General features: G+C 32.1%; 1 protein-coding gene across 7 annotated transcripts in view; it reads left to right on the forward strand.

The window, feature by feature from the left end:
* Positions 1–21,999, forward strand: part of ATP11B (ATPase phospholipid transporting 11B (putative)) — a 114,707-nt gene that overhangs the window by 73,014 nt on the left and 19,694 nt on the right. For all 7 annotated transcript variants that reach the window (XR_013369367.1, XM_077879806.1, XM_077879807.1 and 4 more), the window contains 9 exons: positions 891–1,044; positions 2,337–2,439; positions 5,963–6,108; positions 7,280–7,339; positions 8,609–8,736; positions 9,845–9,983; positions 19,460–19,525; positions 20,069–20,172; positions 20,375–20,540. Coding sequence is in view for 6 of the 7 variants with exons in the window: in XM_077879806.1 (XP_077735932.1) it covers positions 891–1,044; positions 2,337–2,439; positions 5,963–6,108; positions 7,280–7,339; positions 8,609–8,736; positions 9,845–9,983; positions 19,460–19,525; positions 20,069–20,172; positions 20,375–20,540 (1,066 nt within the window). In the remaining variant the exon portion in view is untranslated. The remainder of the gene's footprint in view (positions 1–890; positions 1,045–2,336; positions 2,440–5,962; positions 6,109–7,279; positions 7,340–8,608; positions 8,737–9,844; positions 9,984–19,459; positions 19,526–20,068; positions 20,173–20,374; positions 20,541–21,999) is intronic.

Consider the following 21,999-nt stretch of genomic DNA (forward strand, 5'->3'; position numbering starts at 1 on the left):
GAAAATGAAATAAAAATGAAGGGACATTTCTGACTAGCAGTCAGTTATACTTGTGAACCCAGTGGTGAACTATATAGTATTTTCCTTATGGATGTAGCACAGTGCTACTTTGAGTGCTGACCTTCAACTATATATAGGAGTTTGCAGCAGAATATAAATCTACACTGTTTCTTTTATCAATAACATCTTATTACTAAGAGAGAAAGGGGAGAAACAATTGAACAGAATAGTTTGCCAGTCCTATAGTTGATTTACATACTAATGCAAAGTTCTTATCTCTGCCTGGCAACAGTTTGCCCAGCTGCCGGTAATCAGATCATACTTAGAGTGGTACTCATATAGCATATGCCCACAGAGAGGTATTATCCATGGCCACCATAATAATATCTAGCATTACATAGAGTCCAATATAGGGGTTAAGATCAAAAGACAGTTTTGATTCTTTCATTCCTTCCTGCCCACATGGTGAATCTAGCTCATGAATTTTCCTGACCATTGTTGATTGCATTTAATTTTTTTAATTAGAGTTTCTGAAATGTATAATTAATGTTTTTATTTTTGGAAGATTTTTCATACTATAATTTGGGAAAATATTCTGATTATGTGTTCTAATTCATATTTTAGAAAATATAGTTACTGTATCTGTATCAATTCATTGTAAAACTGAGTATCATTTGTTTTACTCATCACATCAGTTATTCTCAGTTCTGCTTAATCTCAGCTTTCAGGTAATCATAGTTTAGTTTCTTCCCTGGCATATCAGTTTTATAACAATAAAGCCTCGGTAAATGGTACATCTTTTTGTAAGAATTTTTTGTTTACTAAATGAGTATAAATAATATGGCTTCACTGTATCTAACAGGATATAATTATCAATTATCTTCTCTTAGAATTACAGAGGATCATGTGATTCAGCACGGGCTGGTGGTGGATGGGACCAGCCTGTCTCTTGCACTCAGGGAACATGAAAAACTGTTCATGGAAGTTTGTAGGAATTGTTCCGCTGTCTTGTGCTGTCGTATGGCACCACTGCAAAAAGCAAAGGTATGGTTGTTGTAAAATGTTCCATAAACATATTTAGATCTAAAAGTATTCTTAGGGGCAACTGGGTGGCTCACTTGGTTGGGCTTCTGACTCTTGATCTCTGCTCGGGTCTTTATCTCAGGGTTGTGAGTTCAAGAAAAAAAAAAGTATTCTTTAAGGTTAATGCCTTATCTAGTTCTGTTTGGTAGTATGTAGTGTATGAATCTTATTACTCTCAAACACTTCTCACATTCTGAATTTTAACCAAGTACATTAGGCCATGGAATTTTCAGAGGGAATATTAGTTTCAACTATTCATAATGACCTACAAAGTCTTTGATGGGTAGCAGTTTGTGATTTTGCTGAGACATATATTGAACTATGATAACTATAGTTTCATAAGTTACTTAACGAGTGAGGCAGGCTGTAAGACTTCAGTTCTGCAACTTTGGGTGGCTCTGTGGATCTCTGCTTATTCTTGCAGAGAATAAACTTAACTTCTTTGTGGTTATTAAGTGATGAAACTTTAGTAAAATTTGAGAAGCCAATTATCTTGTGATTTGAAACTATATATAAGAAATATTTAAATTTCAGTTGTGATTCAAGTGAAAGCCTATCCAAATGGTTTTTATAACTCTTGACTTAAAATTTGGGTCTCATACTGTATCTTTCACAAATACCTTTGAAATCCACATCTGCACACTATTTCTCATAGGGGTCTAATAAATTAGACATCCAACATTTTTTTTAACTTAATGGAATTTTGTTAAAATGCCTGTAATGTTATAATATATGTACTCCAGTCTGTGGAGATTAAAACCAGAGACCAGATTTAATGCCTAGGTTCTTTATGTATGTTCAAGAATTCCAAAGAAACCTTTCTTTTGATTTTATTGAATTTAATCAGCTGCTTTTTAAAATTTCTTAAATTTTATGACAAGAAAATAATTATCTTCTCTCTACTTAAAATTAAAAGAATAATTTCCTGAGAAAGAGAAAATTTTTCCTGACAGAGTTCAATTATGTATTTTTTAACACAATTATTTTTGAGCTTTTTACACATTTAGGCTGCATATAAGATTCTTGCCTCCCATTGTAAAATCCAAACGTACTCTCTTTTGCTGTGACATATCTGAAAGGCATTCCTAACATCTCCTCAGAAAATGAACTCCAGTGCATATTATTGTCTGATGCAAAATTAATTTTTTTCATTATTCACCTGTTCTTATTGCAGTCATTTCAGATAAATGACTATATAGTACAAGAAAATTGAAATGTTATAATAAATAACTAATTAGTTGTATGTCTTTCAGGTGATAAGACTGATAAAAATCTCACCTGAGAAACCTATAACACTGGCTGTTGGTGATGGTGCTAATGATGTAAGCATGATACAAGAAGCACATGTTGGCATAGGTGATTGATTTTTTTTTTCCTGAGTTTTTAAAGTTATTATAATTATTTGGTGATTTTGAAATTTTTTTTGTGGACTAAAGTGCAGTATCAGATAAATAATGCAGTGTAGTAATATATCAGTGTGTATCCCCCCCAGGAGCCCATTATAATTAAGCCCAATATTTAGAGTATTTTAATTACAGATTTTCAAGGACATAAATACCATGTTAGTGAAATTGCCATTGCCAATTCTCCTTCATAATAAGGTAATTTTGTATTTTTACTTGCCATTTTGTACCTTTTAAAGTACTTTCTCACATTACTTTATCATTTTTAAACTCTAAATTTGTGATTTACATAGATGCCTTAATGGTTTCAATTTTTTTTTAATTTTTTTTAAAGATTTTATTTATTTATTCATGAGAGACACAGAGAGAGAGAGAGGCAGAGACATAGACAGAAAGAGAAGCAGGCTCCATGCAGGGAGTCCCAGGTGGGACTCAATCCTGGGACTCCAGTATCATGCCCTGAGCCACAGGCAGACACTTAACTGCTCAGCCACCCAGGCGTCCCTTTTTTTTTTTTTAAGATTTTATTTATTTTTCTCTCTCTGTGTCTCATGAATAAATAAATAAAACCTTTAAAAAAAAGATTTTATTTATTCATGAGACACACAGAGAGAGGCAGAGAATTTTTTTATTATTATTATTTACTCTGTTTTTCAATCTAAAGATTCTGCAACTCATTCTAATGACAATTTTGGAAACAAGAAGTTATACCATGGGCAGTCCCGGTGGCTCAGAGGTTTAGCACCACCTTCAGCCTAGGGCGGGATCCTGGAGACCTGGGATCGAGTCCCACGTTGGGCTCCCTGCGTGGAGCCTGCTTCTCCCTCTGCCTGTGTCTCTGCCTCTCTCCCTCTCTCTCTCTCTCTCTCTGTCTTTCATGAATAAATAAATAAAATATTTTTTTTAAAAAGTTATACCAAACTATAATAATAAATATAAAATTTCAAGTAATTATCTAATTTAATAATCTTTATTCTAATCTCTTCTATTTTTGTCTAAAATTTTTGTTGGATTTAGAATATTAATATCATTTTATTATGTTTATCAGTCATTTCATATTTAAACCATAGTCTGACCTATCTTCCTAAATAACTTTATTATACAAATACAGAAGCAAAGGTGAAAATTAGGAGGTTTTTAAATGAAGGATAAAGTTCTAGTGTTAGAAAAGAAGCTAATTCCTGTCTGGATTCACCTCTATAACGTCCTGTGATAAGAAGTTCTCAAGTCTGATATTTTCGGAGTAGCTCTCAAATCAATTCCTTTCTGAGCTAATTAACTCTTCATTATGATAACTTAAGTTTCTTTCTAGTTTATATACTGTTGTTTCTCATAAATCTCCATAACAATTTGATGATAGCTTCCTATGCCATACATGAAAACATAAAAAGCTACAGTATTTATAACAGTTTGGTTCTAGTATGGTAACAGACAGACCAGAGAAGAGAATAGATTCAAACATCTGGAAATTTAGCTTATAACAAAGTTTTCCAAATAAGTAGGGACACAAATTACTTGATAGATAGATAGATAAATAAATAAATAAATACATAAATAAATAAACAAACAAACAAACAAACACACACACACATACATATATGTGTATATATATATATATAACTGATTTGGTTTTTCAGGGAAAAAAAGTTGGAATCCTTTCCATTGCTTATAGCAAAACAAATTCCAGATGGACTAAAGATTTAAAATAACTTTAAAGAGCAGTGGTTGGGTAGCTCAGTTAGTTGAACATCCAGGTCTTGGTTTCGGCTCAGGTCACAGTCTCAGGGTCTGTGAGATCAAGCCCTGCACTGGTGCATAAAAGAAAGCAAGCCATTATAAAGGAAACAAGAATCTAATAAAGAGTATATGCAAAATAAATGACAAAGTCTTATATTTCTAGTATGTAAGGTCTTAACAAATTAAGGAGAATAAGAAAAACACTTTGGTAAAGTATGTGGAAGGATGTGAATCATCATTTGTCAGAAAATGAGATATCTAAAATGAAGTGCATGAAAAAAAGTGTTCAGTCTCAATAAGCAAAAAATGCAAGGTAAAATTGCCTGTCAGATTAGCAAACATTACAAAGGACCATAAAACCTGGAATTGGCAAAGGTATAGAATTAGCAGATCCTTGTATACGGTATTGGGGGAAGTGTGAATTGGTAGACACTGCATTATTAAATGTGTTCCTATTGACCTGGCAATGATTCATCCAGGAATTTTTTTAAGAGAGTAAATGAATAAGTTGACAAAAACATGTTATGAACAATGTCCATAATATATTAAATGACAATAGCAGATTACAAAACAAATAATCTCATTTTGTACACTTGTTTGTATATATATTATATACATACAAAAAAATGCAGAAGGAAAGTTCTAAAAGGATATAGACCAAAAATAGTGGTCTTCTCTAGGTGTTATAATTATCTTTATGTATACATTTGGAAAATTTTATGACAATATAAAAATTATAATTTTGATAAATAATTTTTCCAAGCTGTTTCCAAATTGAAAAAACAGAATTGGCAATAGCTCTTTTTAAACTGAAAGGATTACTGTATCCTTAAAAATGTAGTCATATTTATCAGATAAAATTATGTATTGATTTCAAGTGATATTTTACACTTTTAAAAAGCACATTTTGTGCAGCCTCAATTAGATAAAATAACAAATAGCACTCAGTATTGTCACATTAAGCATTTAAAATATTTATATACTCAGCATTTGTTCAAAGTGTGTGCATAGACATTCTATATGATGAATTGCTATTTCATGTGTAACTTAATTTAGGTACAGTTGTGGAAAGATAAAAAGTTATGAGTGTGATAGCTCTTCTCACTATTAATTATGCAAGAATTTTTAGCAGTGTGTACAGTTTTTGTAAGTCTTTTTTTCTCTGTATATTGTTTGTTCTATTTATTGAAATATTTCATTTCTGTTGAATCCAATAACAAAATTAGGACTTCCTTTTTAAATAATTAAGTTCAATAAATAGCACATTATGTTTGACTTATATGGGAAAGTTTTAAAACCTTTAAACATGTTCATTTTTGCTAGGTTCAAATCATTCAGTTTGGGTATATTCATTGGAAATAACAAAGCTCAAGCTGTTTTATAGCATTTTATTCCTTAGAAATCTATTAAGTAGTACTTTGCATCTATTGGTATAAAATTGGGTGTTATTATTAGATCTTGAACTTTCAGTATTATTTTTATATTAATTGTATTTTATTATAACCTGAGTTTTTGAAACTTGATGTTACATGCCTGGTATATATGTTGTGTTTTGTATTAATTATGTATTTGATTTAAGTTGAACAATCTTTTGGGAATCTACTATCTGCTATATATTAGGATATAGCGATCCTAAGTTCAGGTTCAACTGCTACAGATAATTAAGGTATTTGCAGATAAATCATGAAAATCACACTTAACAGTTATCAATGAACTTTGCCATTTTGTCTTCATTGCAGGAATCATGGGTAAAGAAGGAAGACAAGCTGCAAGAAACAGTGACTATGCAATAGCTAGATTTAAATTCCTCTCCAAATTGCTTTTTGTTCATGGTCATTATTATTATATTAGAATAGCTACCCTTGTACAGTATTTTTTTTATAAGGTAAGTTTCATGGGGATATTTTACAATCATTTACTGACATAGTAATTATAGATTTCAATTTAAGATTTGCAATTACCATTCAAATTATACTTTTAAAAGTTGTTTCTGTAATTAAAATAAGTTTCTGGACTATATCTAGATTTTTGTCATAAATCTAATGTTTACTGACAGCAAATCAGTGGTTGCCTGAGGCCAAGGGTTCAGGTGAAAGCACCAACTGGAAAGAGATGTAAGAGAACTTTGCATGATAGAGAAGTTCTCTGATTTGATTGTGGGGGTGGTTACAGGTATATGTCAGCATCAAAATTCATACTTAAAATTAATACATTTTATTTTATATGAATTAAAATGTAACTAATTTTATTTCTTTCATGTTATTTTGTCCTGAACCAGCACTAAGTTTTAATTTACGTCTAATACAGTGGTTTTAAGCAAAGGTTCTTCATCTTTTTGTGCCATGAATGACCTTTTGGTAGTGTAGTGAGATGTATTCTCATTGAGGGAGCTTTAAATGCATGAAGTAAAATACATAGGATTACAAGGAAACTAATTATATTAAAATACTGTTTTACCTCTTAATTCTTTTGGGGAAGGTGAACTTCAGCAGAACCCATGATAGGATCTCTTAAATACCAAGACATTTAATACACTAGAGTATCCTATAATTGCATATATTCTATAAATAATAGCTACAAGCCAATGAAAGAACACAGGTAGATTGCATATTGCTATTAAATGATGGTGGCAGTTTTTCTCCACCTTATTATTACAGCTTTTGCTGTGTTATAAGTACATTGAAATGAAAAGGCGTTTTTCTAGCTCCATTTATTTTAAATAACTTTTATTTTAAAGCTATTATAGCCCTAAAGTTTAAATAAATTATACTTATTGTATATGAAAAGAATTGAATAATAACTGGAAGGCTATAAAATCAAAATTACAACATTGCTTAGCAATGAAGGTCCAAGGTATTTTCATTCTGACATTTGTGATCCTGCTTAGAGTTCTTTCAGATATTTTTAAATAATGGGACAAGTTCTTATGAGCAGATCTTCTACTTACCACATCAACTGAGATTGTGTTTCTGGACTCTTTTAATAGCCATTTTTAGAAATTATTTCTCTTTTAGACACAAGTATTTTAATTATTTCCATTTTATCTTGTTTTTCAGAATGTGTGCTTTATCACACCCCAATTTTTATATCAGTTCTACTGTTTGTTTTCTCAACAAGTAAGTAAATAGAAGCTTTTGATTTATCCTTTTAGAATAAAGGGTGTATATATTCAGTTTCTGATAGATACTTGGATGGATTTTTTTTTACATTTTTCCTACTCCTGCAGATAAGTAGACAAAACTTTCCTAGTGTATTTGATCAATATAATATTGACAGTATTTATTCTGATTTTCAGTTTAAAGTGAATGTTAATACCAAAATATATTTTAATTCTGGTTACTTTCTAAAAAATAGATATTTACTCTAAACAGCTTATGAGAGAATATGGGTAACTTTTTTCAACTTATATCTAATATTTCTGTAAACTCTATATCATGCCGTGTCAGGGTAACTAGTAGGGACATTACCTCATTTATTTTTTGACAGAATTTTTTTGGATTGGGAAGAAAGCTTAGTGACTTAGTCTAGGAATGACATACATACAGGCTTTATCTCAGAAGCTAACTCTAAATAATTGATAGAGGACACCAGGAATGCTACATTGAAAAGAGTTCTAAAGCTATAAGCTCAGAAAACCCAATAATTGGTTAATAGTAGCTATAATGAGCACATATGGGTCTGTGGTTGTATATACTGTCATGTATTTGTCATTCCCAATCTACCTTATTTTATAGAAAATGAAATTAAAACCCACAGAAATTAAATAACTTGTCCAGAATCACATAGCTAACCGTAGTAGAACTTACAGCTTTTGACTAATTGAGCACACTTTTCACATACCACACTATATATCTAATTGATTGAGACATTTGTTCTAATTAATTGAAATAACAAGAGCTTGGGGCATCAGTGTGGCGCAGTCTGTTAAGCGTCTACCTCTGCCTTCAGCTTGGGTCATGATCCCAGGGTCCTGGGATCGAGCCCCTGTGGGGCTCCCTGCTCACTCAGGAGTCTGCTTCTCCCTCTCCCTCTGCCTCTGCCCCTTCCCCTGTTCATCATGCTCTCTCTTGCTCTCTCTCTCTCAAATAAAAATCTTTAAAAAAAAAAAAAAAAAAGGAATAAGAAGAGCTTAATTATGTTAGATTTCTCTTGAGTTGTCTCTATCTTTAATCACTCTTTTCTGTTTACAACTCGTAATTCTAAATTCAAAATATCTGCTTGGGCATTGGATCATGCTTTAAAGGAAATGTAGGACTTAGGAAGACAGAGCCATAAAAGTAAAACTATATAATTCTTATGCTTATTTTTAATATACTTCTTTGTCATCATATACCTAACAGTAATACATATTAGAATCTCAAAATTTCTACCATTTTTCTTTCTAGACACTGTATGACAGCGTGTACCTGACTTTATACAATATTTGTTTTACTTCCCTACCTATTCTGATATATAGTCTATTGGAACAGCATATAGATCCTCATGTACTACAGAGCAAGCCCACCCTCTATCGGTAAGTATTTTCCAGTATTAAATTTCCATAATGCCTTTGATTGCAAATTATATATTACATAGTTAACAGTGTTTGAAAGCACCTTATAAAGAAGCAAATATATTAGGTAGTTTCTTAGTTATTAATACTTACTGAGGAAAGTACTTTAGTTTATGGCTTATAATTGTTGAACATCAAAGAAAAAATTTGAATAATTTTTCTAGTGTTTTTAGGAATGAACACTTTTATACTAGGAATGCATTCGGCAGTTGTGTAATTTGCATTTATTGTTGTAAACCAGTAATAATCCATTTTGTGTGCACAAAAGAAGTTATCCAGTAATTGGTTATCTCTCTTGAGTTTCTAAAAAAATGTTCATGTTCTAGCATCGACAAATTAATGAGTCATAATCAATGCAAAATGTGGAGTTGAGGATATTAATTCCCGTTCCAGATCTTCTGGGTTATCCCTCCCTGCTTCTCCAGAACCAAGTAAATAATCAGAGTTGTGGAACTATTCCTAGGACCAGCTAGCTTATGGTCCTCATTAACCTGACGTCCACTCTTACAGATACTCAGTCATTCAGAAATGACAGTAACTCACCTTCATTTCCCAAGATGCCTAAGACTGGGCTTGACCTAAGATTAGTACAGGCTGTTTTCCCATAGCTGCTGATGGATATGAAATTGATTAGGAGCCTCAGTGCTAAACCAAACTTAAAAGAGCCCACTAAAAAGAGAGTCATAGCAGAGTGAGTGAATGTTTACAACAGAATATAATACAGATAGATCAACTTTGCACAACTGAATTATAATGCCTATATCTGAATTATAATGAATTATAATGAACTGAATTATAATGCCTATATCATGTTCCTTTCTTAAATGAGAAAATGTATTTGAATACATTATATGAATTGTAAGCTGTTACATCGATATATATTATTATAAACAGTGATTTGTAAATTCAAGTTTATTCTTGCTGTAATATTTTTAAGCAATTTTAAATTAAAACTCCATCTTGTTTTATAATTATCAAATTGTAATAATCATTTAGTAGGTTCATAAGTATGAATCCTAATATGTTCCTTTTTTCTCTCTCTCTCTTTTTTTTTTTTTTAAATATTCAGAGACATTAGTAAAAACCGTCAACTAAGCATTAAGACATTTCTTTATTGGACCATCCTGGGTTTCAGTCATGCCTTTATTTTCTTTTTTGGATCCTATTTCCTAATAGGAAAAGATATATCTCTGCTTGGAAATGGCCAGGTAAAATATATCATTTTTTTTAAATATATCATTTTTTAAATGAATACTTGTTAATAACTTGATTTAATTTGATTTTTTATGACTTTCATAAAAAAGTAAAATTCAGTTCAAATTATAAAATTGTAGATACTAAATTGAAATGCAATTATAAAAAGATTTCAAGTAAAAGCTAAGATAAAGGCAATACAATGTAATATTAATATGAAACTCAAGTTACCACACAGTTTTGCTATTCAGAAATAAATTCATATTCCTGGGTGGGCACCTGGGTGGCTCAGGTAAGCATCTGAATCAGTTTCAGCTCAGGTCATGATCTCAGGATTGTGAGATTACTCCCTATGTCAGGTTCTGCACTCAGTGGGGAATCTGCTTAAAGATTCTCTCCCTCTGCTCCTCCCTCCACACATGTGCTTTCTCTCTGTCTCTCTCAAATAAATAAATCTTTAAAAAAAATTCACAGAAAGGATATACCCCTCCATGCTGTTCCCTTCAAGATTGTTTTAATAATAATTATTGTCTATGCAGTGCTTACTATTGTGCTAAGTGTTAACATGCTCCATCTCCATTATTCTTCAGAATAATCCTGTTCAAGAGATTATGATCCTCATTTTTCATATGAGAACAAAGACTTCATGTTTAGTTTTTGCTTTTAATTATGTGATTTTTTTTTTTTTTTTTTTTTGGTATGCTTAGGAAGTGCTACCTTACTCTTCAGTACGCACTAGCAATTCTGAGAATGTTACTATTTAGAATGACCACTTTTCTCTCATGTGAAATTGAGAAAGAGTGCCACACAGTACATTGTTACACTGTCCTGATTGTGGAGAGCTCAGGATGACTCCTGGCTGAGTTAGGCCTCTTTCTAAGGCTTAGCTGCATGACTTAGGAGGAAAGAAAGTGATAGCAGTGGTACTATTATAGATTGTTAATGCTTGTCACCTTTAGTTTCCCTTTTTCACTGTGTAGTATTACAAAATATGTTTTGAGACAGGAGATACAAGATTTGCAATTGGGAGAATATGAAGTTTTATCTTTTGACATTTATTTAGGACCAGTCATACTTCTGTATTTTACTAGGCTCTGGATATATCATATTAACTAACATAGTCATTCATGGAGCTTAGAGTCTTGTGTGAGTTACAAAAAAATAAGCACATGAAATGATAACAAAATATAGCAAGCACAATGAAGGAAATGGATTTCAATTGATATTTTAACCATGCAAATCCTTTTAAGATGCAGTCAGGAACATATACATAGTACTGCCACTTCACATTTGAGGATATATTTAGCCTGTTTTGAACAAAAATTATCCTAATTTGTGCAGCATAGAGATTATAGCACTTCTCAAATACTAACTACTTCTTACTGAGTTGTTGCTTTGTGTCAAGTGTACGTATTGGCTTATTAAATTATAATAATCCTCTGTAAGGAAAATATTATCTATTACTTCTTGCGTATTAGAAAATTAACCCCAGAGAGTTTAAGAAACTTGCCTCAGGTTACACAGTAAGAAAATTACAGGAATGGAATTCCAACTCCGATCTGTATGACTTCAAAGCCTGTGTGCTTAGCCATGATCCTAAGTTCCTTTGAGAAAAAAGTTATTAGCCCAGTGCTTTTCTGCGCAATAGTGCCACCTGTGCAAGGACCAGCAAACTCACAAATAGATGAGTAAGTATGCCCATTTCTACCTGAAATACTGGAGTGAAAACTGGACAGAAGGAAAAAGAGGAAGAAGGAACATGTTATTGTGAAAGGAAATTAAATTTCTTGTTGCTAGTTACTACTTCTTTCCTGATTTTAAAAGTAGTACATGTCCATTATGATAAATTTGAAATATATAAGAAAGACCATAAAGAAAATTAAATCACCTTTACTCCTTCTACCTAAACATAATTACCTCTAGGATTTTAACATGTTTCACCCATTCTTTTTTATTTTTTGCTATTTTCTATTAATGTCATAATTTATTTCCCCCATTTCTCAATGATAGCTTTATAATTATCCCCATTATAGCCTAAATGATTTTCCATGTATTAAAAATGCTTTTAAAATACTTTCCATGGCTATATAATATTCTATTACATAATTTAAGTATTCCCTTAATTTGAAAATTAAATTTGTTTCTTGTGTTTAGTGACTCTTCTAAAATCGAGCATACTATATACAAACAATAATTTTTTTAATTAGCACATGCACATAGGGTAAGGTGTGGGGAAAGATGAGAGAGAAAGAGAATCTCAAGCAGGCTCCACACCCAGTGCAGAGCCCAACTCGGGGCTTGATCTCAAGATCCTGAGATCATGACCTGAGCTGAAATCAAGAGTCAGATGCTTAACTGACTGAGCCACCCAGGCACCGAAAAGATAAAATCTTAAGATAAATTGTTTGGTCTCTCATACAAAAGTTTTTTCTCTTTACCACATATTGTTGGTTTCCTTTTTAAAAAAAAAAAAAAAAACCTCAAATTGTAAATCATTAACTTCTTTTCCCCTTTTAGCCTACCAGTTCTACCACTCTGATATATACCATTAGAAATTAATCTAGGATACCCTACCACCAATACTAGGTACAGTGGAAAAGAAGCCCACATTGGAATCAGGTGAATTGGATCCACATCCTGACACTTGAAGTGATTTGAGACAAGTTGTTTGAGATGAGTTAGTTAACCACTCTTAAACTCCCATTTCCTCACCTGAAAAATTATAGGAGCATAATCCTTATTGTAGGTTTGCTATGAGGATTAACTGATATATGTAGAGCATTGGGCATAGTGGCTAGCATATAGAAGTACTCAATAAGTCTTGGCAATGTTAGTTGTTATTTTTACCATCCAGTCATTATCTTGAAGACCCTCTCATTCTTGGTCCCTTCTGATCTACTTCTCCCAGAATCTCTCTCCTCTTTAAGTAAGTTAAACTGTCCCTGCTGGCTCTCTCAGAACATACTGTGCTCCTTTCTAGTTCCAAGCCATTGTTATGTTTCCTCTAGAGTCTTGTCTCTTTTTCCCAAAGTCTCTCTTAGGACCATCTATTCTTCAGGCTCTGTGAACCCATAGACCTCTGTCTTTTTGCTCCCTCTACAATTTCCTGTACTGAAAATCCTTTTAGACATCTAGCCCATGTCGCATTCAACACTGGATGTGTTGAATGCTTTCTGTTTTCCAGTAATTATTCTTGTATGCCCAAGAAGTCTACAAACAGTTGAAAACTTGAAGTAGAAAACATTATTGGGGGAAGTACTGGGAAAGGAGTGGCTGGAGGTGAAGATGAAGTTGATGCAAATAAGTGATCCTGAAAGAGGAGCAGGAAAAAAAAGTTAAAATAGTTTGAAGTCCAGATAGAGTAGGACAGTTATGGGAAAGTTAAGATTCTACTCCCCCATTTTTTTGTATGAGTGTCTAGCAGTATCATAAATATTATAGGTGTGAATTTTCAAGTATTTTTGAAGTATTCACTCATTCTTAATTTCTGTTTAACTAGGAAAGAACTATTCATTCCTCATATATTCTCGGATCTTTTTTAATAGATCTTCCTTTCTGTTAGTAAAATAAAAGAATCCTGATAAATTTTCTCTTAGATTTGGAAAGACTGGAAGAATGTATATGACATGACTGAGTACTTGTTTGTGTTTCTAAAAACTGCTTTCCTATGGGCAGATCTTTACCTTCAGAGCACCATTTTAAAAAGACATGGTGACTAATTTTGAATTGTTTTTCTTCGGAATAGTAGAAGAATTAAATTCATGTAAAATTTTCCTAGCCTTATGCAGGCTTAAGATACTCATAATGTTTGAAATAGGAATTAAAACCTGAGGCTTCTCTTACAATGCAGTAGTGTCATCACAAACATTTGTCCAAAAGTCACAGATTAGTAATTTGGTGAATATATTGCTTGGGTAATATTCTCATTTTATTTTCAGAGCTAAAAATGAGCTGAGCATAAAGCTTTAAATTAGTTCTATAATCCAAGAGGATCACCTTTTTTGGTGATTTTAAATATGCTTTACAGAAAAGTACAATCACCATTTCTTTTTTATTTAAAGAATTTTTCACAAAAAGTAAAATTATTATAGCATATTTGTTAGAGATCTTGATGTTACTTTGTTTTTGAGAAAAACTTTTTTTTTAAGTTTTTATTCTGATTCCAGTTAATTAACATACAGTGTTATGTTAGTTTCCGGTGTGCAATGTAGTGATTCAATACTTCATGTATTATCCGGGGCTCATCATGACAAGTGGACTCCTTAATCTCCCCATCACCTATTTAACCCATCCTCTCACTCCCCCCTCCCCCTTTCTGGTAAGCATCAGTTTGTGTTCTCTATTTAAGAGTCTGTTTCTTAAAAAAAAAAAGAGAGAGAGAGAGTCTGTTTCTTGGTTTGTCTCCCTCTCTTTTCTCCCCATTGCTCATTTGTTTTGTTTCTTAAATTGTACAAGTGAGTGAAATCATAATGCTAAGTGAAATAAGTCACTCAGATCTTGATGTAACTTTAAAAATGTTTAAGTTCTCCTGGGGCCCTTGTCTGGCCCAGTCAGTAGGACATGTGACTCTCAATCTCAGTGTCATAAGTTCAAGCCCCCCAGTGGGTGTAGAGATTACTTAAAAATATTTTTTAAAATTTTTTTTTAATTTAAGTTCTCAAAAAATAATAGAAAAACTGAATTCCATGAAATCATTGTTTAAAAAAAAAAGACATAAAGTCATTGTTTAAAAATCATTGTTTAAAAAATTGAGTTGTATTTTATATACAGTAAACTGTACATATTTAAAAATATATAATTTGAGGGGCTACTAGGTGGCTCAGTTGGTTAAGTGTCCAACTCTTGATTTCAGCTGAGGTCATGATCTCAGGGTCATGAGATTGAGCCTCGTGCCTGGCTCCATGCTGGTCATGGAGCCTGCTTGATTCTCTCTCTCCTTCTCTCCCTCTCTACCTTCTCCCCCAACCGTGCCCCATGCACTTGAGTGTCCACCCATGTGCTCTCTCTCTCTCTCTCTAAAAAAAAAATGTGTGTGTGTACATATATATATATATATATGTACACACACTTATATTTATATATATGTAATTTGACACTTTTTAAAAGGTTTTTAATTCCAGTTAACATACAGTGTTATATTAGTTTCAGGTGTACAATATACTATTCAGCAATTCCATATGAAACAGATGTACTCCATAATCCCCACTACCTATTTCACCCATCCTCCCACCCACCTCCCCTCTGGTAACCATCAGTTCTCTATAATTAAGTGTCTGTTTTTTGGTTATCTCTCTTTTTTTTCCCTTTACATATTTGTTTTGTTTCTTAAATTCCACATGAGTGAAATCATATGGTATTTGTCTGCCTCTGACTAACTTATTTCACTTTCACTTAGCATTATACTCTCTAGTTCAACTCACCCATGTTGGTGCAAATGGCAAGATCTCATTCTTTTCTATGGCTCAATAATATTTCATTGTATATATATGCCTCCTCATCTTTGTCCATTCATCAATCACTGGACACTTAGGCTACTTCTGTAATTTGGCTATTGTAAATAAGGTTGCTATAAACATAAGGATGCATGTATCTCTTTGAATTAGTGTTTTTGTACTCTTTGTAAATACCTAATAGTGCAAATTGCTGAATCATAGGGTAGTTCTATTTTTAACTTTTTGAGGAATCTCCATACTGTTTCCCACAGTGGCTGTGTCAGTTTGCATTCTCACCAACAGTATAAGAGGGTTCCTTTTTCTCCACATCCTCGCCAATGCCTGTTGTTTCTTCTGTTGTTGACTTTAGCCATTCCGATAAGTGTGAGGTGATACCTCATTGTAGTTTTGATTTGTATTTCCCTGATAGTAAGTGATGATGAGGATCTTCATGTGTCTCTTGCCCCTTTGGATGTCTTCTTTGGAGAAATATCTATCCATATCTTCTGCTTATTTTTATCTGGATTATTTTGTGTGTGTGTGTGTGTGTTGAGTTTTTTAAGTTCTTTATATATTTTAGATACTAACCTTTTATTGGCTTTGTTATTTGAAGATATTTTCTTCCATTCCATAGGTTGTCTTTTAGTTTTGCTGATTATTTCCTTCACTGTGTGGGAGCTTTTTATTTTGATGTAATCCCAATAGTTTATTTTTGCATTTGTTTCCCATGCCTCAGGAGACCTATGTAAAAAAAGTTGCTAAGACTAGTGTCAAAGAAGTTACTGCCTGTGTTCTCTTCTAGGATTTTTATGGCTTCACGTCTCATATCTAGGCTTTCTATCCATTTTAAATTTATGTTTGTATGTGGTATAAGAAAGTGGTCCAGTTTGTTTATTTTGCATGTTGCTGCCCAAATTTTTCCAATACCAGCTGTTGAAGAGACAGTCTTTTTCCCACTGGATATTCTTCCCTGTTTTGTAGAAGAATCTGGTACTTTTTTTTTTTTTTTAATTTTTTATTTTTGGTACTTTTTTTTAAACCATCCTAACATTTTTTTAGAGTACAGTTCAGTAATGTTAAGTATATTCATATCGTTGTGCAACAGATCTTCAAAACTCTTTCTTCTTGAAAAACTGTAACTGTAAACAACCACCCATTTTCCCCTCTTCCCGGCCCCTGGAAATCACTATTCTTTCTGTTTCTGTGAATTTGACTACTTAGGAAATCACTTTTTTAAAAAAGCTAAATAACTGGGAGGTAAACACGAATGAAGAATGTTTAAGTAAATTAAGAGGGACTAAAAACAAATGACTATGGGATTTTTTTAAAAGAAAAATTTATTTTTCCTCCTTTGTTGATCTCTGCAGAGTAAGTCATCTCATCTTGGGACACACTTGTTCTGTCAGTGTTGCTATTCAGAATATTTTTGGAAATAGTTTATATTGTCTTTCTGTGATCTCAGCAAGGTAACTTTCTCAGGGAAAAAGCTATTTAAAATTACAGATGGGGAAGATGCTACTTAAGATGAGAGATAAGAAAGAAGGTGGAGGAACAATTCAGATTCAAAGAGTTCAGAGAGCTCACCTCCAGTTAAAGTAGACTTCTGTAGGATCCACAAGCAAAGCATATCAGTTTGGGTAAGGGTATATTAGAAGACTAAAACACTACAATGAAGGAAACAGAAACAAGGGAATTGTAGTCTGATGAAAGTGGAAAACTGTGATGTAGGGAAGAAAATATCAGAAGAGTTTCAGAGGTAGCTGAGTTCCCATCCCAACCGTACACAACATTCTGCTTCTCTAGTGGTTTCAACCAAAGACTTCATAAGGAGGATTAAAGCCTGTTACCTCAGGAACTCAAAATTCTATTATCTACTCCACTCATTATCAGTGGTCTGGTATAAAAATTATGAACTAGGTAACTACTATTTAAAATGATATCTGGCCCAAGTAAGGGTTTTTTTAATTTGCTTGTTCATTTTGTTTTTGTTCTGCTAAAGTGTACAGGAACTCAAAGGAAAATGTCTACCCTTAGTGACTTTTGCTCTTTATGAAATTATACCCAATTTGAAAAACTAAAATAATTGAAATTACAAAAATGAAGGATTGAGAGAAAAGAGAAAAGCTATTAGAGTATTCTAATTCCCGTTAGATTTCTCCAGTGGAGACATTGGAATTGTCAGAGCCTTAGTACCCTTCTAAAATATATATTGTACACTATTCCACCACATTAAATATTTAATGAGATAGAAAGGATTAAGGAAGAAAAAGTAATTCACCCCTTCATCAAGTCTTCTAGGTCTGGACCATTTGCCAGATTAATTAGCAATACAAGGTAGACTGAGCAAATGAAATTTCAGGTTGTAATTTTGAGATAAAGAGAAAATAAACCTTTTTATACCATTCACTATTTTTTTTTCTTGAAACTATAATGATTTCTCCCCTTATATCCTGTCCTTAAGTAATTTTTTTCATGCTATACATGTCATTGGCTGTTGAAACTTGACCATCAAATGGTAAGAATTCTCTGTTAAGACTAGAAATATACTGTTTTGTATCTATATTCCCTAGAGAATACAGTATCTTATTTTAGTGTAAATGATTTAACTATAATTACCGATCAGATCATTGAAGAACCAATTTAATCCCTACAAGTAAATACAAATTTCTTTGAATAAAAGTTTATACGATTAATATAACTTCGATTATCTAGTTCATAATAGAATTCCCCTGTATGTTAATTTACTCGTGAGGAAAATATTTAAAGGACTAGTAATATTCCAGGCAGTTGATAGAAAATGAGATGTGTAGTGCACGTTAGAGGAAGTGAGACCAATTGATTTTTAATATTTCCAGGTCATTTCTAGAGATAATAAAAGCAGGAAAGTGAAGGGTTTAATACGACTTTTCCATTCCTTCACTCATGAAAAATCAGTTCCCAAAATACCTATAAATTATTCATTGATGTTTTATTTTTGATGATAGTAACTATTATTTATTTGAATGCTTATGATATACCAGGCACCCTGTCATTTTTACATATCCTAATTCTTATAGAAACCTTCTTCCCTCATTTTACAAGTGAAAAAAGTCAGATATAGAGAGGTTGAGTAATTTTTCAAGTAAATGCTAATTGTTAGACATTGGTAATGAAAATTCAAAAAAAGCAGAGCCTTTTTCTTTTTTAAGATTTTATTTATTTATTCATGAGAGACACAGAGAGAGGCAGAGACATAGGCAAAGGGAGAAGCAGACTCCCCACAGGGAGCTCTGTGGGACTCAGTCCCGGGACCCCGGGATCAGGACTCAAGCCGGCAGACACTCAACCTCTGAACCACCCAGGTGCCCCCAAAGCAGAACCTTTTAAATAATTTTTTAAACGTGTAGCAAAAACTGACTACTTTGTACACTTAATTAACACAGACTTCTGGTTCTGTTCTTATTTGTGGAAATTAAATCCTGACATTCTTTGGGGATTCAGCATTTTTAATAAACCTTATTAAGTTTTGGCTATAAATCCCAGCAGAATACTTTGACATTAACTGCATTTTTACATAGACTCCTTTGAGGAATAATTCCATTGGCCATTATCTCTCCTTTCAGATATTGTTTTTGTAGGTAAATTTCTTTTCTCTTACTCTGTCTATGCTGTGCCCAGAAATACAGTGTCAAGTGATCTGTCATAACTTCTGGTTGGAATGATTTCAGAAAATAATTGTGATTAAACAGTTATTTTTATTGTGTGACTGGAACAAAGGAGTCACTAACAACTATATCATTCTAACTAAAAACATTCTGTGTCACACAGTCTCAAAACTGTCTTTGGGTTTCCAATCTGATAATATTATCCAAAGGATCCTTTTACATGATAATAATGAACATAATAATGCTTTTAGGATGTTTTTTTTTCATACTGCTTTAACTTTAATGTCACAGATTTCAAATGTAACTGGCTTAAATAATACAAGCGATTTTTAGTACTTTTTGTCTTACATCTAATTTAGCATCATGTTAACACATAATGCAGTAATGGGTTTGGTTTGTTTTTTTTCTGTTTAGATGTTTGGAAACTGGACATTTGGCACTTTGGTTTTCACAGTCATGGTTATTACAGTCACAGTAAAGGTATGGTGCAAAAGTTAGAAACATGAACTCATTTTACATCTGTATAATGCATAGTTAATTTTCTTTGTTTCTTTAACTATAGGTAGGTATCTTTTTTTAATTTTCCCTTTTTAGTCATGAGTAATTTCACTGATTGCTATTTTAATTTTTGTAAAAAAAAAAAAAAAAACACTTTAAGTTCATTATTTTGGAAAGCCTTAGCTGATGGTCAAATAAAGGTTAACCCCACAATACTCATCTCTGAAATTTTACTTCTTTCTATATGATGCTAGACAACACAGATTGTTTTAGGCTATTGAGTAGAGAATAAAGTACTCATGAAAATTTCAGTGCTGCTTCCTCATAGAAGAAAAACATTATAAACTTTAAATTGTTCAATTTCATATGAGACCCTTTCATTAATATATACCTTCTGAGGGACTTTGCCATAGAACCTTAGGCACTTGGAGATACTACATTTTGTTCTTGAATTTTATCTGAGAGGTTTAACTTAGGCAAATATTTATTATTCTGTATTAAGGATTTAAAACCAATTTTTTTTAGATGGCTTTGGAAACTCATTTTTGGACCTGGATCAACCATCTTGTTACCTGGGGATCTATTGTATTCTATTTTATATTTTCTTTGTTTTATGGAGGGATTCTATGGTGAGTGACTATATTATATTTTAATTATATTGATTTAACTCTGTTTATTGTGATAGATTATATTATGAACAAATTCTACTCAGAATAATTTTGAAACCTTATCTGATAATAAATTTGCTTCTTTCAGTGGATCTTACTGATAGGGAGAAGAAAAATTGACAGTTACTGAATATCTACTATGTTCTACCTTCTTTCTTTGCAGGCCATTTTTAGGCTCCCAGAATATGTACTTTGTATTTATTCAGCTCCTATCAAGTGGTTCTGCTTGGTTTGCCATAATAATCATGGTTGTTACATGTCTATTTCTTGATATTGTGAAGAAAGTATTTGACCGACAGCTCCATCCTACAAATACTGAGAAGGCTCAGGTAACCATTTTTTATATACAATACCTTTTTAAATTAAAAGTCTGTAACAGTGAATAGCTATCATTGTAATTTGCTTATATCACAGAATAGGTAATTATCCATTCTTTTGTCAAGTATTTTGTGAAACAAATATTGTTAAATATGATATTTTTGTCTGTTATATCTATTAATTTTGAATACTGACGAATTAAAAAAATTTTTAATTATATTATCTTAATGGAACTCTAGATTTTTAAATATAAGACTATCAAGTTATATCTAAATAATAGTAAATATGTTTTCACCAGCGTTTGTCAGATATATAATTGTCTTTGGAAACATTAGGATTCTAGTTACACTTTTTCAGGTTACACTGTTTTTAACAAGAGTATGAAATAAGTTCTTTAACCCTAAATAATTTTTACAGAATGGATTTTTGTAAAAATGTATTTTCTTACTAAACATTTATCAGTAAATACTCAACTACAGCAAATATTAACAGTATGTTACATAGAGTGTGAGAATACAGGCATTAGAGCCTGATAATTCTTAGTTCAAAACCTAGTTCTACCACTTGGTAGCTCTGTAACTTTAAGTCTCAGTTTCCTCATGAGTAGTGAAGTAAAAATAGAAATATTTATTTCATTACTCTTGTAAACAGGATTAAATGAAATAATGTTCAATAACATAGTAGGTCCTCAAGAAATGGTAACTATTTAGTTGAATGTGCCATTTTGTATATTTGACTTGAACATGGTTGAGATTTTTTTGACTTGTATTAGGTTGAGATTTATTCTGCATATTTGCTACATACCAAGCAAATTTTGTTTAAATTTTGACAATTTAGCTGTGTATTTAAAATAGAAAACTGTTTCCTAAGTATTTAATGATCTGAGTTAGGCTTCCTAAACGTTGTTTTAGCTTTAATTTCAGTTGATCATGTTAACATTTCTTTACATTTATTTGCCTTCATAACTCAGTACTAGCCAATATACATTTTAATACCATTGAAGCAGCATAGGCCTCTTAGAGCCTGAAAAACTTAATTCAAATACTATTTTAACCATTTGTAAAATGTATGTCCCTAATAGGGTCACATCCTTCAGCCTCAGTTTCCTGTTCTGTAAAATCAGAATAGTAATTACTACCTTACATGATTGTTGAGATAATGAATATAAAGCACCCAACACTGGGCCTGTATGTAGTGAGTCCTCAGTAAAAACATCATAACTATAAGGACAATGAGGATTTTACTCTCTGATACTGATCTCCAAAGGCTGGAGAAATTTGCATAGTTGATTACTCTGCCTATGCATATATTTATATCGGTATGGACTAACTTTTCTACTTTGCTATATATTGCCTCAATATATATCAAAGAGTTTTGCCTTTTTTCTAACTTTCAGACATAAATATTTACAGTAAGAGAGTATTATTCTTAATATTTTATCTCTTATATTTTTTTAGACCTTTAGGGATA

Source organism: Canis aureus, chromosome 31 (assembly GCF_053574225.1).
Source record: "Canis aureus isolate CA01 chromosome 31, VMU_Caureus_v.1.0, whole genome shotgun sequence".
NCBI classification, from domain to species: Eukaryota; Metazoa; Chordata; class Mammalia; order Carnivora; family Canidae; genus Canis; species Canis aureus.